Below are 20,000 nucleotides of genomic sequence, written 5' to 3'. Positions count from 1 at the left end.
TGACCCAGACGAGACGTCACCAACATCCTGTACAACCCCAACGTGACATCCCTACGTTCTGAGCAACGAAGACAAGCGTGCTAAACGCCTTCTTCACCCACCCACCACCCACCCCCATCGACCTGTGACGCAAACTTCAAAGAATTATGTCCCTGAACCTCCTCGGTCTCTCTGTCCTCCAGCACTCCCCAGGACCCCATCGTTAACTGAGTAAGTCCTGCCCACGTGTTGGTTTTCACCAAAATGCGTTACCTCGCGTTTACCCGAATTAAACTCCACCTGCCACACCTCGGCCCGCTGACCCAAGTGATCAGAATCTCTTCGTAATCTTGGATAACCTTCCTCACTGCTGGCTCTCCCACCCATCGTGCTGTCACCTGCAAACTCTGGAACCATCCTTGCCATATCCTCACCCAAACCATTGACGTAAATGATCAATTGACGTTGCGAAACTTGAAAGGGTTCAGGAAAAGATTTACAAGGATGTTGGAGGGTTGGAGGATCTGAGCTACAGGGAGAGGCTGAACAGGCTGGGGCTGTTTTCCCTGGAGCGTCAGAGACTGAGGGGTGACCTTATAAGAGGTTTATAAAATCACGAGGGGTGTGGATAGGGTAAATAGACAAAGTCTTTTCCCCCCTGGGGTGGGGGGAGTCCAGAACTAGAGGGGCATAGGTTTAGGGTGAGAGGGGGAAGATATAAAAGAGACCTAAGGGGCAACTTTTCCACACAGAGGGTGGTACGTGTATGGAATGAGCTGCCAGAGGATGTGGTGGGGGCTGGTACAATGACAACATTTAAGAGGCATTTGGATGGGGATATGAACAGGAAGGGTTTGGAGGGATATGGGCCGGGTGCTGGGCAGGTGGGGACTAAATTGGGTTGGGAATATCTGGGTCGGCATGGACGGGTTGGGCCGAAGGGTCTGTTTCCGTGCTGTACACCTCTATGACACCACAACAAAAGTGGACTCAGCCCCAATCCCTGTGGTACACTGCCGGTCTGAACGATGACCCTCCACCGTTACCCTCTGTCTCTGATCACGAGGCTATCCTTGGGTCCAAACTGCGAACGAATCCATCGTGTGGAGCCTTTGGATGAAGACGTCACTAAAGTCCGAGCGACCAACGTCCCCACCCCTGCCCTCCTGCTCACCCCCTCTCAAAACCCAACCAAGTACCCGAGACGCACTTTCCCGCACACACGGAGCTGTCCCGACTGCCCCCAATCTGTCCTTGCCTCTCTGCAACTCCGATCTTTCGGAATCGCTTCCTACAACTGACCCACCGCCGACGCCAGGCTCGCTGGTCCCATCGTTCCCAGCCCTCCCATCCTAACCAGCCAGCTGGTCGGCAGAGGGGTGAGGCACACACAAGGGGGTTGGCGTCAGCGACTGAGAGGGAAAACCCGGCCGCTATTCCCAAAGGGGGAGGACCAGGGAACACGACGGGAGCTGGGACGGACGGCGTCCCCTCACGGACGCCAACCTCACGCCCACGGACTCTGTTAGGGCCGGTAAACGGGCCTCTCTAACGTCACACGGCGCTGACCTTGCCCTTGGGTGCCTCCTGCTTGCCCCCGCTCTGTCTCAGCTCCCCCCCCCCGCGATCTGTACGTCCCTGTCTGTCACAAAACACGGTACTCAGTGACACGCGGCCACTGTAAATCAAAACAGGCACCAAATCAAAGTCAGGATGTCTAACTGTAGGAGGTACGGGGCACTGGATATCAGACTGGATGGGCCGAATGGTCCTACGTCCTACAATCTGTGGCTCACTGGGAGTGTTAAACCTGCGTTAGACACGGTTGGGAGGGGCTGATCCTTGCGATGACCTGAAAACCCCGTCTTCTCTTTGAGTTTCCTGTTAAAGAAAAGGCTATTGTTCCTGAGCAGCTGGATTCGAAACTCAAATTTCTGCCGCGCGCGGGTTTGGGAAAAGCGAGGAGCCGCACGCTCAAGGCGAGCGCAGTTTACACAGCTGCCTGAAGTTCAGTTCGCAGACTAACTGGAGTCAAGGAGCTGAGCACAGGTGCAAGAGATTTGGTGCGGTCTATGGACTGGTGACCAGTCTTCAATAACGATGGTCTTTTGTCCGACAATGACTGAGCGGTGGGTTCTCAAGCAACTGGTGGGGGGGAGGTGAACTCATCAGCTATTTATCCAATCTAGAGCTCGCTCTCTCTCTTCCTCTCTCTCTTTGTCTGTCCCACTCTCTTTATCTCTCTCTGTCTGTCTGTCTCTATCTCTGTCTGTCTCTCTCTGTCTGTCTGTCTCTCTATCTGTCTGTCTGTCTCTCTCTCTCTCTGTGTCCCACTCTCTCTATCTCTCTGTCTCTGTCTTTCTCTCTGTCTGTCTGTCTTTCTCTCTCTCTGTCCCTCTCTCTCTGTCTGTCTTTCTCTGTCTGTCTCTCTCTGTCTCTCTCTCTCTATCTGTCTCTTTCTCTCTCTCTCTCTCTCTGTCCCTCTCTCTCTGTCTCTGTCTGTCTGTCTGTCTCTGTCCCTCTGACTCTCTCTATCCCTCTCTATCTCTCTCTCTCTCTCTCGGTCTCTGTCTCTCTCTCTGTCTCTCTCTCTCTCTGTCTCTCTCTGTCTCTCTCCCTCTCTGCCTCTCTCTCTGCCTCTCTCTCCCTTCCCCCCCTCTCTCTCTCTCTGTCTCTCTCTCTCTCTCTCTCTCTCTCTCTGTCTCTCTCTCTGTCTCTCTCTCTGTCTCTCCACAGATGCTGCTGAGTTCCACCTACAGTTGTGTTGGGCTGAGATCTCCAGCATCTAGGTCCCTCTGACTCAGGGTTTACGAGTGAGCCAGCCAGCCCCTGTCCTTTATAAACTGGGGGAGCATCTGGGAACAGGAGGGTGGAGGAGAACCCTACAGACTAGCAGGAGCCAACTGAACCGGTCTTGGGAGCAGAGACCATGGAACTGTTCACCCAGACACCCCCTGTCTGCATCGTGTGTGTCTGTGTGTGTGTCTGTGTGTGTGTGTGTGTGTGTGTGTGTGTGTGTGTGTGTGTGTGTGTGGTAGTGTGGTTCAGATAGGTGTGTGTATGTGAATGAGAGAGAGTGTGCCCATCTGTATCTGAGTGTCTGTGTATATATGTCTGTACCTGTTTGTGTATCTGAGTGTGTGTGTGTATGTCTGTATCTGCTCTCTCTCTGTCTGTATCTGTGTCTGTGCCTCTGTGTGGAGTGAGTGTTGTTCAGATAGGTGTGTGTATGTGTGTGTGTGTGTGTGTGTGGAGTGAGTGTTGTTCAGATAGGTGTGTGTATGTGAATGAGAGAGAGTGAGTCTGCGCGTCTGTATCTGAGTGTCTGTGTATATATGTCTGTACCTGTTTGTGTGTGTGTCTGTGTCTGCTCTCTCTCTCTCTCTCTCTGTATCTGTGCCTGTGCCTGTGTGTGTATGTGTGTGTGTGTGTGTGTGTGTGTGTGTGTGTGTGTGTGTGTGTGGAGTGACTGTGGTTCAGATAGGTGTGTGTATGTGAATGAGAGAGACGGAGTGTGCGCGTCTGTATCTGAGTGTCTGTGTATCTATGTCTGTACCTGTTTGTGTATCTGTGTGTGTGGGTGTGTGTGCGGGTGTGTGTGTGTGTCTGTATGCGTGTGTGTGTTAGTTACAAGATCATGAGGGGCATGGATAGGGTAAATAGACAAGGTCTTTTCCCTGGGGTGTGGGAATCCAGAACTAGAGGGGGGTAGGTTTAAGGTGAGAGCGGGGGGGAAAGGGACCCGAGGGGCAACTTTTTCCCCCCAGAGGGTGGTGTGTGGGTGGGAGGAGCTGCCAGAGGAAGTGGGTGGGGGCTGGTACAATGACAGCATTTAAAAGGTGGATGGGGGGACAGGAACAGGAAGGGTTTAGAGGGAGATGGGGCCGAGTGCTGGGGGAATGGGGACCGGGTTAGGTTAGGGAGATCTGGGTCAGCACGGACGAGATGGGCCGAAGGGTCCATTTCCACGCTCTATGAGCCTGTGTGTGTGTTAAGGGGCATTTTAGGCATGGCCGATCCATGCAGAGAGGTGGTATAGGAAGGGGAAGGGGGGATACACACACCGTTCCTCCATCGGTTCAGTTCTGTCTCCAGTTGGTGGATGGTCTCCCGGTGAATCCTGTTCCTTTCCTTCTCCTTCTCGTACTTTTTCTTCCATTCCTCAGCGGTCAGCTCCAGATTCACCGACACCGTGTTCCTGATGGTCTTTGCCCTGGTCAGGGGGGAGAGGTCAAACGGTCACAGCCACCTCCACAATCCTCCGAGGGTCAGTGCTGAGGGAGCGGGTGCTGAGGGAGCGGGTGCTGAGGGAGGGTCAGTATTGAGGGAGTGGGTGCTGTGGGAGGGTCAGTGCTGAGGGAGTGGGTGCTGTGGGAGGGTCAGTGCTGTGGGGGGGTCAGTGCTGAGGGAGTGGGCACTGTGGGAGGGTCAGTGCTGAGGGAGCGGGCGCTGTGGGAGGGTCAGTGCTGAGGGAGCGGGCGCTGTGGGAGGGTCAGTGCTGAGGGAGCGGGCGCTGTGGGAGGGTCAGTGCTGAGGGAGCGGGCGCTGTGGGAGGGTCAGTGCTGAGGGAGTGGGCGCTGTGGGAAGGTCAGTGCTGAGGGAGCGGGCGCTGTGGGAGGGTCAGTGCTGAGGGAGCGGGCGCTGAGGGAGGGTCAGTGCTGAGGGAGCGGGCGCTGTGGGAGGGTCAGTGCTGAGGGAGCGGGTGTGACCTTGGCAGATTGCCCATGACCTCTTACCCACCTTTGGCCAAACATGAGGGTGGATTTGGTCTCTGCATCATTGAAACTGGACGGTGAGCAGCAGATGACGATCGTGGTCCTGCAGTTCCCACCCAGAGAGTCCTGGAGAATTCGGGTCATCTTGCTGTCTCGATAGGGAACGTGGGTTTTCTGAAAATGAACCAGATTGTGTGTGATTCTTCATCACCCTCTCCAACAAGAGAGAGAGAATCTAACCATCGCCCCCTTGACGTTCAATGGCGTTACCGTCACTGAATCCCCCTTCCCCCCCACTATCAACATCCTGGGGGTTACCGTCTCCAACGAGAGAGGGAGAGAATCTAACCATCGCCCCCTTGATGTTCAATGGCGTTACCGTCACTGAATCCCCCTTCCCCCCCACTATCAACATCCTGGGGGTTACCGTCTCCAACAAGAGAATTCCATCGTCCAGGGGATGATGGTTAGATTCTCTCTCTCTCTCTCTCGTTGGATAACCCCCAGGATGTTGATAGTGGGGGGGAAGGGGGATTCAGAGACGGTAACCCCCAGGATGTTGAAACACCTCCGCCAACCCCTCTTCGCTGTGCTCTCATTGGATGGACATTCTCTAGCGTTCAGACACACGAGAGGCCATCCCCTTTTGAACTTCGAGGCTGTTCACCCCCTGAGTTCACCAACCTCCCCCCCACCGGCGAGATGTGGACAGACGGACGCAGTGATGGAGGGAGGGAGGGAGGGAGATGTGTGGGGTAGGAGTCAGAGGCACAGGGACACCCTTACCGTTCCCTCAGCCAGGGCGGAGATGACATTCCCCAGGGCGGAGAGAGACTTGTTGATGTTCTTCGCCTCGTCTAGCACAGCCCCTTCAGCTCCCGTCTTGCTGACCTGTGGAGGGGGTGGGTGGTTACCCCGGTGAGATAGTGCCCCAGACGGAGAGAGACCCTCCCTCCAACTCCCCACTTCCACCCCACCCACCAGACCCACAAACATCACCCCCCACCCCACATACACACACACACACACCCCCCCCCACACACACACACACACCCCGCTCCCCATCACACACACACACACCCCACATACACACACACACACACCGCTCCCCATCCCCCCCCCCACACACACACACCCCGCTCCCCATCACACACATACACACACACACACACCCCCCCACACACACACACACACCGCTCCCCATCACACACATACACACACACACACACACACATACACACACACACACACCCCCACACACACACACACACCGCTCCCCATCACACACATACACACACACACACACACACACATACACACACACACACCCCCCCACACACACACACACACCGCTCCCCATCACACACATACACACACACACACATACACACACACACACACCGCTCCCCATCACACACATACACACACATACACACACACATACACACACACACACACCGCTCCCCATCACACACACACACACACACACCCCGCTCCCCATCCCCCCCTCACACACAAACACACACACACACACACCCCCGAGATTGAGGGAGAGGGAGTGAAGGAGAGGGGGAGGGAGATGGGGAGAGGGGGAGTGAGTGAGGGAGGGGGGAGAGAGATGAGGAGGGGGAAATGAGTGAATGAGGGAGGGGGAGGGAGTGTGGGAGTGAGTGAGGGAGGGGGGGTGGGAGATGGGGAGAGGGGGAGGCGGATGGGGAGGGGGGAGGGAGATAGGGAGAGGGGGAGTGAGTGAAGGGGGGCAGGGAGATGGGAAGAGGGTGAGGGAGTGAGTGAGGGAGTGAGAGAGGGGCAAGGTAGTGAAGGAGAGGGTGAGTGAGGGAGAATGGGGGGGGAGTGAGTGAAGGAGGGGGAGGGAGAGTGAAAGGGAGGGAGTGAGGGAGGGGGGAGTGAGTGAGGGAGGGGGAGGGAGAGTGAAGGGGAGGGAGTGAGGGAGGGGGGAGGGAGAGTGAAAGGGAGGGAGTGAGGGAGGGGGGAGTGAGTGAGGGAGAGGGAGGGAGAGTGAAGGGGGAGGGAGTGAGTGAGGTGGGAGTGAGTGAGGGAGAGTGAGGGGGAGGGTGTGAGGAGGTGAGTGAGGGGGGAGTGAGTGAGGGGGGAGGGAGTGAGGGGGGAGTGAGGGAGAGGGGGAGTTCGGGCCCCAGACCCCCGCTCCCTGATGGTCAGTTCTGAGGAGCCTGACGTGTGATGTGTTTCGATACCGCCCCACCCTGCCTCCAAACCGTGGGGAGGGGCAGATACCCTGGACAGGGTGGGTCCGAACCCCCACCACCCCCTCCCCCAGTGTCCCCCCCTCCAACCCCCCCCCCCGGCCCCTCCCCAATACCTTCTCACTTCCAGCAAGATCCACCAGGTAGAGTTTGCCGCTGAGTTTCTGTTCAGTCTCCACGTTCTCCTGTTTAATGTTAATCAGGAAGATACTGTGACTGCGGGAGCTGTGTTCGTTCATGTCTGCAACGACAGGGTCCCCGGGGTGGGGGCAGATTGTACAGGGGGGTGGGGGAGGCGTGACGGGTGGAGTTGGGGGGTGGGGAAGACAAAACGGGGTCTTCGTTAACAACTTCAGATCCCACCTTCTTAACCGGGATAACAATCCCTCCACACACCGTGCACAGTTCCCCGGTCTCCCCTCAGTCACTCGGAGCACCGTGCACAGTTCCCCGGTCTCCCCTCAGTCACTCGGAGCACCGTGCACAGTTCCCCGGTCTCCCCTCGGTCACTCGGAGCACCGTGCACAGTTCCCCGGTCTCCCCTCGGTCACTCGGAGCACCGTGCACAGTTCCCCGGTCTCCCCTCGGTCACTCGGAGCACCGTGCACAGTTCCCCGATCTCCCCTCGGTCAGACCCACACTCGGAGCACCGTGCACGGTTCCCCGGTCTCCCCTCGGTCAGACCCACACTCGGAGCACCGTGCACAGTTCCCCGGTCTCCCCTCGGTTATACCCACTCTCGGAGCACCGTGCACAGTTCCTCGGTCTCCCCTCGGTCACTCGGAGCACCGTGCACAGTTCCCCGGTCTCCCCTCGGTCAGACCCACACTCGGAGCACCGTGCACAGTTCCCCGGTCTCCCTCGGTCAGACCCACACTCGGAGCACCGTGCACAGTTCCCCGGTCTCCCCTCGGTCAGACCCACACTCGGAGCACCGTGCACAGTTCCCCGGTCTCCCCTCGGTTATACCCACTCTCGGAGCACCGTGCACAGTTCCTCGGTCTCCCCTCGGTCACTCGGAGCACCGTGCACAGTTCCCCGGTCTCCCCTCGGTCAGACCCACACTCGGAGCACCGTGCACAGTTTCCCGGTCTCCCCTCGGTCAGACCCACACTCGGAGCACCGTGCACAGTTCCCCGGTCTCCCCTCGGTTATACCCACTCTCGGAGCACCGTGCACAGTTCCTCGGTCTCCCCTCGGTCACTCGGAGCACCGTGCACAGTTCCCCGGTCTCCCCTCGGTCAGACCCACACTCGGAGCACCGTGCACAGTTCCCCGGTCTCCCCTCGGTCAGACCCACACTCGGAGCACCGTGCACAGTTCCCCGGTCTCCCCTCGGTCAGACCCACACTCGGAGCACCGTGCACAGTTCCCCGGTCTCCCCTCGGTCAGACCCACACTCGGAGCACCGTGCACAGTTCCCCGGTCTCCCCTCGGTCAGACCCACACTCGGAGCACCGTGCACAGTTCCCCGGTCTCCCCTCGGTCAGACCCACACTCGGAGCACCGTGCACAGTTCCCCGGTCTCCCCTCGGTCAGACCCACACTCGGAGCACCGTGCACAGTTCCCCGGTCTCCCTCGGTCAGACCCACACTCGGAGCACCGTGCACAGTTCCCCGGTCTCCCCTCGGTCAGACCCACACTCGGAGCACCGTGCACAGTTCCCCGATCTCCCCTCGGTTATACCCACACTCGGAGCACCGTGCACAGTTCCCCGATCTCCCCTCGGTCAGACCCACACTCGGAGCACCGTGCACAGTTCCCCGGTCTCCCCTCGGTCAGACCCACACTCGGAGCACCGTGCACAGTTCCCCGGTCTCCCCTCGGTCAGACCCACACTCGGAGCACCGTGCACAGTTCCCCGGTCTCCCCTCGGTCAGACCCACACTCGGAGCACCGTGCACAGTTCCCCGGTCTCCCCTCGGTTATACCCACTCTCGGAGCACCGTGCACAGTTCCTCGGTCTCCCCTCGGTCACTCGGAGCACCGTGCACAGTTCCCCGGTCTCCCCTCGGTCAGACCCACACTCGGAGCACCGTGCACAGTTTCCCGGTCTCCCCTCGGTCAGACCCACACTCGGAGCACCGTGCACAGTTCCCCGGTCTCCCCTCGGTTATACCCACTCTCGGAGCACCGTGCACAGTTCCTCGGTCTCCCCTCGGTCACTCGGAGCACCGTGCACAGTTCCCCGGTCTCCCCTCGGTCAGACCCACACTCGGAGCACCGTGCACAGTTCCCCGGTCTCCCCTCGGTCAGACCCACACTCGGAGCACCGTGCACAGTTCCCCGGTCTCCCCTCGGTCAGACCCACACTCGGAGCACCGTGCACAGTTCCCCGGTCTCCCCTCGGTCAGACCCACACTCGGAGCACCGTGCACAGTTCCCCGGTCTCCCCTCGGTCAGACCCACACTCGGAGCACCGTGCACAGTTCCCCGGTCTCCCCTCGGTCAGACCCACACTCGGAGCACCGTGCACAGTTCCCCGGTCTCCCCTCGGTCAGACCCACACTCGGAGCACCGTGCACAGTTCCCCGGTCTCCCCTCGGTCAGACCCACACTCGGAGCACCGTGCACAGTTCCCCGGTCTCCCCTCGGTCAGACCCACACTCGGAGCACCGTGCACAGTTCCCCGATCTCCCCTCGGTTATACCCACACTCGGAGCACCGTGCACAGTTCCCCGATCTCCCCTCGGTCAGACCCACACTCGGAGCACCGTGCACAGTTCCCCGGTCTCCCCTCGGTCAGACCCACACTCGGAGCACCGTGCACAGTTCCCCGGTCTCCCCTCGGTTATACCCACACACGGAGCACCGTGCACAGTTCCCCAGTCTCCCCTCGGTCAGACCCACACTCGGAGCACCGTGCACAGTTCCCCGGTCTCCCCTCGGTCAGACCCACACTCGGAGCACCGTGCACAGTTCCCCGGTCTCCCCTCGGTCAGACCCACACTCGGAGCACCGTGCACAGTTCCCCGGTCTCCCCTCGGTCAGACCCACACTCGGAGCACCGTGCACAGTTCCCCGGTCTCCCCTCGGTTATACCCACACTTGGAGCACCGTGCACGGTTCCCCGGTCTCCCCTCGGTCAGACCCACACTCGGAGCACCGTGCACAGTTCCCCGGTCTCCCCTCGGTCAGACCCACACTCGGAGCACCGTGCACAGTTCCCCGGTCTCCCCTCGGTCAGACCCACACTCGGAGCACCGTACACGGTTCCCCGGTCTCCCCTCGGTCAGACCCACACTCGGAGCACCGTGCACGGTTCCCCGGTCTCCCCTCGGTTATACCCACACACGGAGCGCCCACAGATCCTTGATGTCTTTGGCTACGCATTGGAAACTATCCGTGAGGTTGTGTATAAGACCACTCGGCCCACCCGCTCTCCCCAGCCCCTCTGCTGTAGGGAGTCCCCCAGCCTCCCTGCTCTGCAGATGACGAGATTCCCCCCTCCTCTCCCCCCTAAAGGGTCACCCTGAGGCTGTGACCTCGTGGCCCAGTCTCCCCTGAATCATCTCCTGCATGCCCACTGTATCCTGGCCCCTCGGTGTTGGGTACCTTTCGGTCAGCTTCCCCCTTCATCCTCCTAAAACTCCATTGACTCCTCACCCAGAGTCCTCCATACCCCCCTCCTGGGACGCACCCATCCTCACCGGGATCTGTCGCATGTACCTCGTCCGAAATCAGCACGTCCCTCCTCAGACCCGGGAGCCAAAGAGGGACTCCCAGGTCCCTCTGCGTTTCCGATTTCCGACCCCCTTTCCCCAGTTTCAGCGTCTCGCCCCTGCCTCTGTGCTCCCCCTGCCAAGTGCGGACCCTCACAGTCCCTCACACTGTGTTCCCCCCCCCCCCGCTCACCTCTGCCTGAGCAGATTACCTATTCAGCTCCTCCTCTGTCATTTCTTAGCTATCCCATTCCTACATAGACTCACAGAGATGGACAGCACGGAAACAGACCCTTCGGCCCAACCCGTCCATGCTGACCCAGATATCCCAACCCAATCTAGTCCCACCTGCCAGCACCCGGCCCATATCCCTCCAAACCCTTCCTGTTCATATACCCATCCAAATGCCTCTTAAATGTTGTCATTGTACCAGCCTCCACCACATCCTCTGGCAGCTCATTCCACACACGTACCACCCTCTGTGTGAAAACGTTGCCCCTTAGGTCTCTTTTATATCTTTCCCCTCTCACCCTAAACCTATGCCCCTCTAGTTCTGGACTCCCCCCACCCCAGGGGGGAAAAGACCTTGTCTATTTACCCCACCCCCGTGATGTTATAAACCTCTATAAGGTCACCCCCTCAGTCTCCGACGCTCCAGGGAAAACAGCCCCAGCTTGTCCAGCCCCTCCCTGTAGCTCAAACCCTCCAACATCCTTGTCAATCTTTTCCGAACCCCTCCCACAACATCCTTCCTGTAGCAGGGAGACCGGGATTGAACACAATATTCCAACAGGGGCCCCCTAACCAATGTCCTGTACGGCCGCAACGTGACCCTCCCAACTCCTGTACTCAATACTCTGACCAATAAAGGGAAGCATACCAAACCCCTCCTTCACTATCCTATCCACCTGCGACTCCACTTTCAGGGAGCTATGAACCTGCACTCCAAGGTCTCTGTGTTCACCAACACTCCCCCAGGACCTTACCGTTAAGTGTGTAAGTCCTGCTAAGATTTGCTTTCCCAAAATGCAGCCCCTCGCATTGATCTGAATTAAACTCCATCTGCCACTTCTCAGCCCATTGGCCCATCTGGTCCAGATCCTGTTGTAATCTGAGGGAACCCTCTTCGCTGTCCACTACACCTCCAATTCTGGGGTCACCTGCAATTCTCCATTCTCCTGTCGCAGAGTTCCAATGTCCGCTGTTGTCTCTCTCTCTCTCTTAGAGAAAGCTTTTCCATTCCCCTTCTATATTACTAGCTCATCTCGTTATTTTTCACCTTCCTGGTCAATAATCTGAGCGTTCAAGTACACAGATCCCTCAAAGTTGCCACCCAAGTGGATGGGGTTGTTAAGAAAGCATACGGCTTTCATTAACGGGGAGGATTGAGTCTAAGAGCCGCGAGGTTTTGCTGCAGCTCTCCAAGCCCCCGGTGAGACCGCACTTGGAATATCGCGTCCCGTTCTGGTCGCCCTACTGTAGGAAAGTTACAGAGGCTTTGGAGAGTAGGTTTACCAGGATGCTGCCTGGATTTGGAGGGCTTGCCTTATGGAGAGAGGTTGAATAAGCTCAGATCTCTCTCCCTGAGCAGTGGGAGGAAGAGAGGAGATCCTGATCGAGGTGTATACGATAACGAGAGGCAGGGCTAGAGCCAATGGCCAGACACCTTTCCCCAGGGCAGGGCGGTCTGGTACGAAGGGTCGTAGTTTGAAGGTATTGGGGGAAAGGTTGAGAGGAGAGGTCAGAGGTAGGTTCTACACCCAGAGAGTTGGGAATGACTGGAAGGCGTTGCCAGCGACGATGGTGGGAGCAGGGTCACTGGGGACGCTTAAGCGACTGCTGGACCTGCACATGGAGGGCAGCGAGTCGAGGGGGGGCGTAGGTTGAGTTATTTTACGTTAGGATTAAACCCCGGCCCCAACATCGTGGGGCGAAGGGCCTGTTCTGTGCCGTACTCTTCTATGTTCTACCCCCTTCCTCCTCCTTATTCATCCCTGTAAATTATCCCCAGTTCCTTCGCTCTTCCACTGTCCCTGACTTTCCTTCTCAGTCTCCATTCCCCCCCCCCCCCCACCCCACCTCAGTCCCCTGGGGATTAATTTCCATTAATCTGAATTAAACTCCATCGTCAGCCCACTGGCCCATCTGGTCCAGATCCTGTTGTAATCTGAGGTCACCCTCTTGCGTTTCCCCCCACCCTCGGCACTCCCCTCCCCAGCCCTCCCCCTTCTCGGTGGGGGGGTGGGGGGGAGGGTTCCTTCAGCTTACCCTGCCCCAGTCAGGTATCCCCTCAGGGCCCAGGGTCAGGTACCTACTTGTCACAGCGACGTGACGGTTACATTTCCCCTCGTCAATCACGTCCATCACTTCCTCCGGACTGGAGACAAACCGTTCGGTGCAGCCCTGGAACGCAACGGGATACACCCCTGGTCAGCACTCCACAATTCCCAAACACTCCCAGGGAACAGCACGGGGTCCGGGAGAGAGCACAGCTCCCTCTACACCGTCCCCCACTCCCAGGGACAGGGGGTTAGGTACAGAGCACAGCTCCCTCTACACCGTCCCCCCACTCCCAGGGACAGGGGGTTAGATACAGAGCACAGCTCCCTCTACACCGTCCCCCCACTCCCAGGGACAGGGGGTTAGATACAGAGCACAGCTCCCTCTACACCGTCCCCCCACTCCCAGGGACAGCGGGTTAGATACAGAGTAAAGCTCCCTCTACACCGTCCCCCCACTCCCAGGTACAGGGAGTGAGATACAGAGCACAGCTCCCTCTACACCGTCCCCCCACTCCCAGGGACAGGGAGTGAGATACAGAGTACAGCTCCCTCTACACCATCCCCCCATCAAACACTCCCAGGGACAGGGGGTTAGGTACAGAGCACAGCTCCCTCTACACCATCCCCCCATCAAACACTCCCAGGGACAGGGGGTTAGAAACAGAGTACAGCTCCCTCTACACCGCCCCCCACTCCCAGGGACAGGGGGTTAGATACAGAGTAAAGCTCCCTCTACACTGTCCCCCACTCCCAGGGACAGGGGGTTAGATACCGAGTAAAGCTCCCTCTACACCGCCCCCCACTCCCAGGAATGGGGGTTAGATACAGGGTAAAGCTCCCTCTACACCGCTCCCCCCACCCCCACCCCACATCAGAGACTGTGAGGGTCAGTGCAGAGTTTGGGTGTAAAGTCCCTCCCCTCTCACCTTGACAAAAGGGACCCTGTTCTTGTCCTCATGAACGGAAAGGTTCGTCTTGGCGACTGGAAAGGGAGGGAACCGAGAATTACAGGGGCGTCGGACCACGCTCTCGCGCACCAGAGTGCCGGTGGGGAGGGTGGGAGGGGGTGTGTTGCAGAGGGGTGGGGGTGAGGTGAGGATGGGGTGCTCTGGATGGTGCGGAGGGAACGGATCCCGTGCTGACCCCTCGGAAGGGTGGGAAGTGTCTGAGAAACTCTGTCCCCTCCCCCACCCACCCAGACGGTGTGGAGCTGTTCGAGTGGGTGTGGGGGAGCCAGCCCTCCCCTCCCCCGTCTGAGCGAGTGATCCCCCACCCTCCTGACCCGTGCCTTGTCGATGGTGGGACAGGTTTCGGGGGGGGGAGGGAGGGAGGGAGTGAGGAGGGGAGTCACTCGCTGCAGGATTCCCGGCCTCTGACCTGCTCCAGGAGCCACAGGATTGATATGGGGCTGGGTCCCAGTTCAGTTTCTGCTCAATGGGAACCCCCAGGATGTTGATAGTGGGGGGGGAGGGGGATTCAGTGACGGTAATGCCATTGAACGTCAAGGGGGCGATGGTTAGATTCTCTCTCTCTCTCGTTGGAGACGGTAACCCCCAGGATGTTGATAGTGGGGGGAGGGGGATTCAGTGACGGTAACACCATTGAACGTCATGGGGGCGATGGTTAGATTCTCTCTCTCTCTCTCTCTCTCGTTGGAGACGGTAACCCCCAGGATGTTGATAGTGGGGGGGGAGGGGGATTCAGTGACAGGAACACCATTGAACGTCAAGGGGGCGATGGTTAGATTCTCTCTCTCTCTCTCGTTGGAGACGGTAACCCCCAGGATATTGATAGTGGGTGGGAAGGGGATTCAGTGACGGTAACACCATTGAACATCAAGGGGGCAATGGTTAGATTCTCTCTCTCTCTCTCGTTGGAGACGGTAACCCCCAGGATGTTGATAGTGGGGGGGAAGGGGGATTCAGTGACGGTAACACCATTGAACGTCAAGGGGGCGATGGTTAGATTCTCTCTCTCTCGCTCGTTGGAGACGGTAACCCCCAGGATGTTGATAGTGGGGGGAGGGAGGGGGATTCAGTGACGGTAACACCATTGAACGTCAAGGGGGTGATGGTTAGATTCTCTCTCTCGTTGGAGACGGTAACCCCCAGGATGTTGATAGTGGTGGGGAAAGGGGATTCAGTGACGGTAACGCCATTGAACGTCAAGGGGCGATGGTTAGATTCTCTCTCTCTCTCTCTCTCTCGTTGGAGACGGTAACCCCCAGGATGTTGATAGTGGGGGGAAGGGGGATTCAGTGACGGTAACGCCATTGAACGTCAAGGGGGCGATGGTTAGATTCTCTCTCTCTCTCGTTGGAGACGGTAACCCCCAGGATGTTGATAGTGGGGGGGGAGGGGGATTCAGTGATGGTAACGCCATTGAACGTCAAGGGGGCGATGGTTAGATTCTCTCTCTCTCTAGTTGGAGACGGTAACCCCCAGGATGTTGATAGTGGGGGTGAAGGGGGATTCAGTGACGGTAACACCATTGAACGTCAAGGGGGTGATGGTTAGATTCTCTCTTTCGTTGGAGACGGTAACCCCCAGGATGTTGATAGTGGTGGGGAAGGGGGATTCAGTGACGGTAACGCCATTGAACATCAAGGGGGCGATGGTTAGATTCTCTCTCTCTCTCTCGTTGGAGACAGTAACCCCCAGGATGTTGATAGTGGGGGGAAGGGGGATTCAGTGACGGTAACACCATTGAACGTCAAGGGGGCGATGGTTAGATTCTCTCTCTCTCGTTGGAGACGGTAACCCCCAGGATGTTGATAGTGGGGGAGGGGGGATTCAGTGACGGTAACGCCATCGAACATCAAGGGGACGATGGTTAGACTGTCTCTAACGAGTGATGGTGGTAGCTGGGCGTTTGTATGGTACTTGTCGCCACTTGTCTGCCCAAGTTTGGATATTGTCCAAATCTGGCTGCGGTTGGACACGGTGTGCTCCAGTACCTGAGGTATGGGCAGGTGGTGCTGAGTGCTGTGCAGTGACAGGCGAACATCCTCACCTTCGACCTAATACACCGGGAAGGGGGTGAGGGTGGATTTTCAGGGGATTGGGAATTGAGGGGCAGGTTGGGGGGGAGCAAGGGGATGGAGCGAGCAGGGTCTGATGGGAAACAGGTTCACCGGGAACCTGGCCTTGTGAAAGGGTGGGGGACCGAGAGGGGAGGGGAGGGGCCGGTAAATCCGCTGAGGGGCTAATGAATGGACTCCCGAACGCCGAGTGGCAACGCGACGACTCACCGTCCAAGAGATCTCGGATTTTATCCATGTAGATTTCGAAATAGGAGACCTGCGAAGATGGAAAGGGAAGGTGGGAGTGTGACTGGGTGGGCAGTTGGAGGAGCGTACTGCCCGCGATCACCCGGCCCTCCCCCCTCCCCCCAGCACCCCCCCCCCCCCCCCCACCCCGCCAAAACCCCAGGGAGTAATCCGTCTCCCCCACCTTGATGTGGAACTCCAGGTTCTCGTCCATGGAGTAAATGTGGTTGAAGATGTCATGTGCAATTCTGGGAATGATCCCCATCAGGTGGGTGTCATGGAGGACCCCCTGCAAGAGAATAATCAAGGATTTATCCCCCTTTCTCAACCCAACAAGCAACAGCTCGGGGAGGGTCAGCGCTGAGGGAGTGGGGGCTGTGGGAGGGTCAGTGCTGAGGGAGTGGGTGCTGTGGGAGGGTCAGTGCTGAGGGAGTGGGGGCTGTGGGAGGGTCAGTGCTGAGGGAGTGGGTGCTGTGGGAGGGTCAGTGCTGAGGGAGCGGGTGCTGTGGGAGGGTCAGCGCTGAGGGAGTGGGTGCTGTGGGAGGGTCAGTGCTGAGGGAGCGGGTGCTGTGGGAGGGTCAGTGCTGAGGGAGTGTATGTGTGTGTGAAAGTGTGTGGATGTGTAAGTGTGAGTGTGTGTGTTTGAGTGTGTGTGAGTGTAAGTGTGAGTCTGTGTGAGTCTGTGTGAGTGTGTGTAAGTGAGTGTGTGTGTGTGTGTGTGTGAGTGTGAGTGTGAGTGTGTGAGTGTGTGTGTGTGTGTGTGTGTGTGAGTGTGTGAGTGTGTGTGTGAGTGTGTGTGTGAGTGTGTGTGTGTGTGAGTGTGTGTGTGTGTGTGTGTGTGTGTGTGAATGTGTGTGAGAGTGTGTGTGTGTGTGTGTGAATGTGTGTGAGAGTGTGTGTGAGTGTGTGTGTGTGAGTGTGTGTTGACGGGGTCAGGTTGAGTGGAGGTGTCCAGGTGGGTTAGGGGCTGGTTACTGAGGGAATAGGGGGTGCCGGGTTATGGGGGTGAGGGGTTACGGGGGTGAGGGGTCACAGGGGTGAGGGGTTACGGGGGGCGGGGTTACGGGGGTGAGGGGTTCCGGGGGTGAGGGGTTCCGGGGGTGAGGGGTTACGGGGGTGTGGGGTTACGGGGGTGTGGGGTTACGGGGGTTACGGGGTGTGGGGTTACGGGGGTGAGGGGTTACGGGGGTGAGGGGTTACGGGGTGAGGGGTTACGGGGGTTACGGGGTGTGGGGGTGAGGGGTTACGGGGGTGAGGGGTTACGGGGGTGAGGGGTGAGGGGTTACGGGAGTGAGGGGTTACGGGGTGTGAGGTTAAGGGGTGAGGGGTTACGGGGGTGTGGGGGTGAGGGGTTACGGGGATGAGGGGTTACGGGGGTGTGGGGGTGAGGAGTTACGGGGGTGTGGGGGTGAGGGGTTACGGGGTGAGGGGTTACGTGGGTGAGGGGTTACGGGGTGAGGGGTTACGGGGGTTACGGGGGTTACGGGGTGTGGGGGTGAGGGGCTACGGGGGTGAGGGGTTACGGGGGTGTGGGGGTGAGGGGTTACGGGAGTGAGGGGTTACGGGGGTGTGGGGGTGAGGGGTTACGGGGATGTGGGGGTGAGGGGTTACGGGGTGTGGGGTTACGGGGTGAGGGGTTATGGGGTGAGGGGTTACGGGGGTGTAGGGGTGAGGGGTTACGGGGGTGAGGGGTTACGGGGTGTGGGGTTACGGAGGAGGCTCTGACTGACGGAGCAGGAGAAAGGGGACCCACCGAACCCACCCCCCGCTTCCTCATTCCCCCCGCCCCCCACCACCCCGCTCCAATCCCAGACACCCGCACGGAGGGAGGCAGGAGACCTCCATCTTACCTCCATCGTGTGGGTCTTCCCAGAGGACGTCTGGCCGTAAGCGAAGATGGTTCCGTTGTAGCCCCCCAGGACGTCTGTGGGAACAGAGAGAGCAGGAGGCTGAGAGATGGCAGGGAGGGAGGGGAGGGTCAGTGCTGTGGGAGGGTCAGTGCTGAGGGAGGGTCAGTACTGAGGGAGTGGGCGCTGTGGGAGGGTCACTGCTGAGGGAGTGGGTGCTGTGGGAGGGTCAGTGCTGTGGAAGGGTCAGTGCTGAGGGAATGGGTGCCGTGGGAGGGTCAGTGCTGAGGGAGCGGGTGCAGTGGGGTGGGGTCAGTGCTGAGGGAGCGGGTGCTGTGGGAGGGTCAGTGCTGAGGGAGCGGGTGCAGTGGGGTGGGGTCAGTGCTGAGGGAGTGGGCGCTGTGGGAGGGTCAGTGCTGAGGGAGCGGGCGCTGTGGGAGGGTCAGTGCTGAGGGAGCGGGTGCTGTGGGAGGGTCAGTGCTGAGGGAGCGGGTGCAGTGGGGTGGGGTCAGTGCTGAGGGAGCGGGTGCTGTGGGGTGGGGTCAGTGCTGAGGGAGTGGGTGCTGTGGGAGGGTCAGTGCTGAGGGAGCGGGCGCTGTGGGAGGGTCAGTGCTGAGGGAGCGGGTGCTGTGGGAGGGTCAGTGCTGAGGGAGCGGGTGCAGTGGGGTGGGGTCAGTGCTGAGGGAGCGGGTGCTGTGGGAGGGTCAGTGCTGAGGGAGCGGGTGCTGTGGGGTGGGGTCAGTGCTGAGGGAGTGGGTGCTGTGGGAGGGTCAGTGCTGAGGGAGCGGGTGCAGTGGGGTGGGGTCAGTGCTGAGGGAGCGGGTGCTGTGGGGTGGGGTCAGTGCTGAGGGAGTGGGTGCTGTGGGAGGGTCAGTGCTGAGGGAGCGGGCGCTGTGGGAGGGTCAGTGCTGAGGGAGCGGGTGCTGTGGGAGGGTCAGTGCTGAGGGAGCGGGTGCAGTGGGGTGGGGTCAGTGCTGAGGGAGCGGGTGCTGTGGGGTGGGGTCAGTGCTGAGGGAGCGGGTGCTGTGGGAGGGTCAGTGCTGAGGGAGCGGCCGCTGCGTCCCACCGATATCCCCTGAGCGATCCCACTTGGACCTAAAGTGTCCTCCAACCCCTTCGCTGCCCTGTGGGATCGTGCTGTGCGGCTGTGTCGCTTTTCAGACACGTCAGACGGCCGGCGGAGCGCCCCCTGGCCGGTGGGAGCGTTCTGTCGTCTCTCCCGATGAGCCCTTCGGCCCCTCCACACCCACCTATCACCCCAGCATGGGATTGTTGGCGGGCAGGAATCACCCGTTCCCATTCTCACCAGGTGTCCCCCACCCTCTGCCCTCCTCACGCTGGCCTACGATGGGGAAGGGACAGAGGCCGTAGATGCCAAGGAGGGGTTGGTAGGGGGTGGGTCGAGAGAGTGGGGGGGGGGGGGCCTTACCGCGGACGATCTGCCTGGCACACGCGTTGTAGACTTGGTCTTGTGTGCTGTTGCTTGGAAAAGCTCTGTCAAAGACGTACGGTTTACCCTGGGGAGGGGCAACAGAGCCGGGAGGGGACGCGGGGGGGGGGAGGTGGAGAGGGGAGGGGAGGTGGGGTGGCAGGGGAGTGGAAAGAGAGGGGAGGAGGAGGAGAGGGTGGGAGGGGAGAGGGGGACAGAGGGAGGGAGGAGGTGTGAGGGAGCAAGGGGAGAGAGAGAGGTAGAGGTGGGTGGGGGGGGGAAGAGAAGAGGGGAAGACGGGAGTGTGAGGGAGGGAGAGTGTTGGAGAGGGAGTGAGAGGGAGAGGGGAAGGGGAGTGAAGGTAGAGTGGGGAGAGAGACAGAGAGAGAGTGGGGGAAGAGAGATAGAGAGAAAGAGACAGTGAGAGGCAGGGAGAGGAAGAGAGATAGGGAAAGGGAGAGCGTGTGAGAGAGGAAGAAAAGAAAGAGGAAGAGACAAAAGGATAATTGGATGAGAGAGAGAGAAGGAGACAGAGAGAGAGAGAAAGAGATAGAGAGAGAGAGAGAGAGAAAGATTGACAAGGAGAGAGAAA

At 59.2% G+C, this 20,000-nt stretch overlaps 1 protein-coding gene across 1 annotated transcript in view; it reads right to left on the bottom strand.

The window, feature by feature from the left end:
• LOC132812583 (kinesin heavy chain-like) overlaps window positions 1–19,496 on the bottom strand; it is a gene marked incomplete at both ends in the record, with an annotated part of 63,369 nt that extends 43,873 nt beyond the window's left edge. Inside the window, 10 exons of the mRNA XM_060822973.1 lie at window positions 4,044–4,192; window positions 4,720–4,868; window positions 5,481–5,585; window positions 7,036–7,160; window positions 12,898–12,985; window positions 13,791–13,846; window positions 16,115–16,163; window positions 16,317–16,421; window positions 17,983–18,056; window positions 19,409–19,496. Coding sequence (XP_060678956.1) covers window positions 4,044–4,192; window positions 4,720–4,868; window positions 5,481–5,585; window positions 7,036–7,160; window positions 12,898–12,985; window positions 13,791–13,846; window positions 16,115–16,163; window positions 16,317–16,421; window positions 17,983–18,056; window positions 19,409–19,496 — 988 coding nt within the window. The remainder of the gene's footprint in view (window positions 1–4,043; window positions 4,193–4,719; window positions 4,869–5,480; window positions 5,586–7,035; window positions 7,161–12,897; window positions 12,986–13,790; window positions 13,847–16,114; window positions 16,164–16,316; window positions 16,422–17,982; window positions 18,057–19,408) is intronic.
• Between the last annotated feature and the right edge of the window lie 504 nt (window positions 19,497–20,000).

The sequence above is a fragment of the Hemiscyllium ocellatum genome, unplaced genomic scaffold (assembly GCF_020745735.1).
Source record: "Hemiscyllium ocellatum isolate sHemOce1 unplaced genomic scaffold, sHemOce1.pat.X.cur. scaffold_2834_pat_ctg1, whole genome shotgun sequence".
NCBI classification, from domain to species: domain Eukaryota; kingdom Metazoa; phylum Chordata; class Chondrichthyes; order Orectolobiformes; family Hemiscylliidae; genus Hemiscyllium; species Hemiscyllium ocellatum.
Note: the sequence above shows the minus strand (reverse complement) of the source record. Positions and strands in the feature narration are given on the sequence as shown.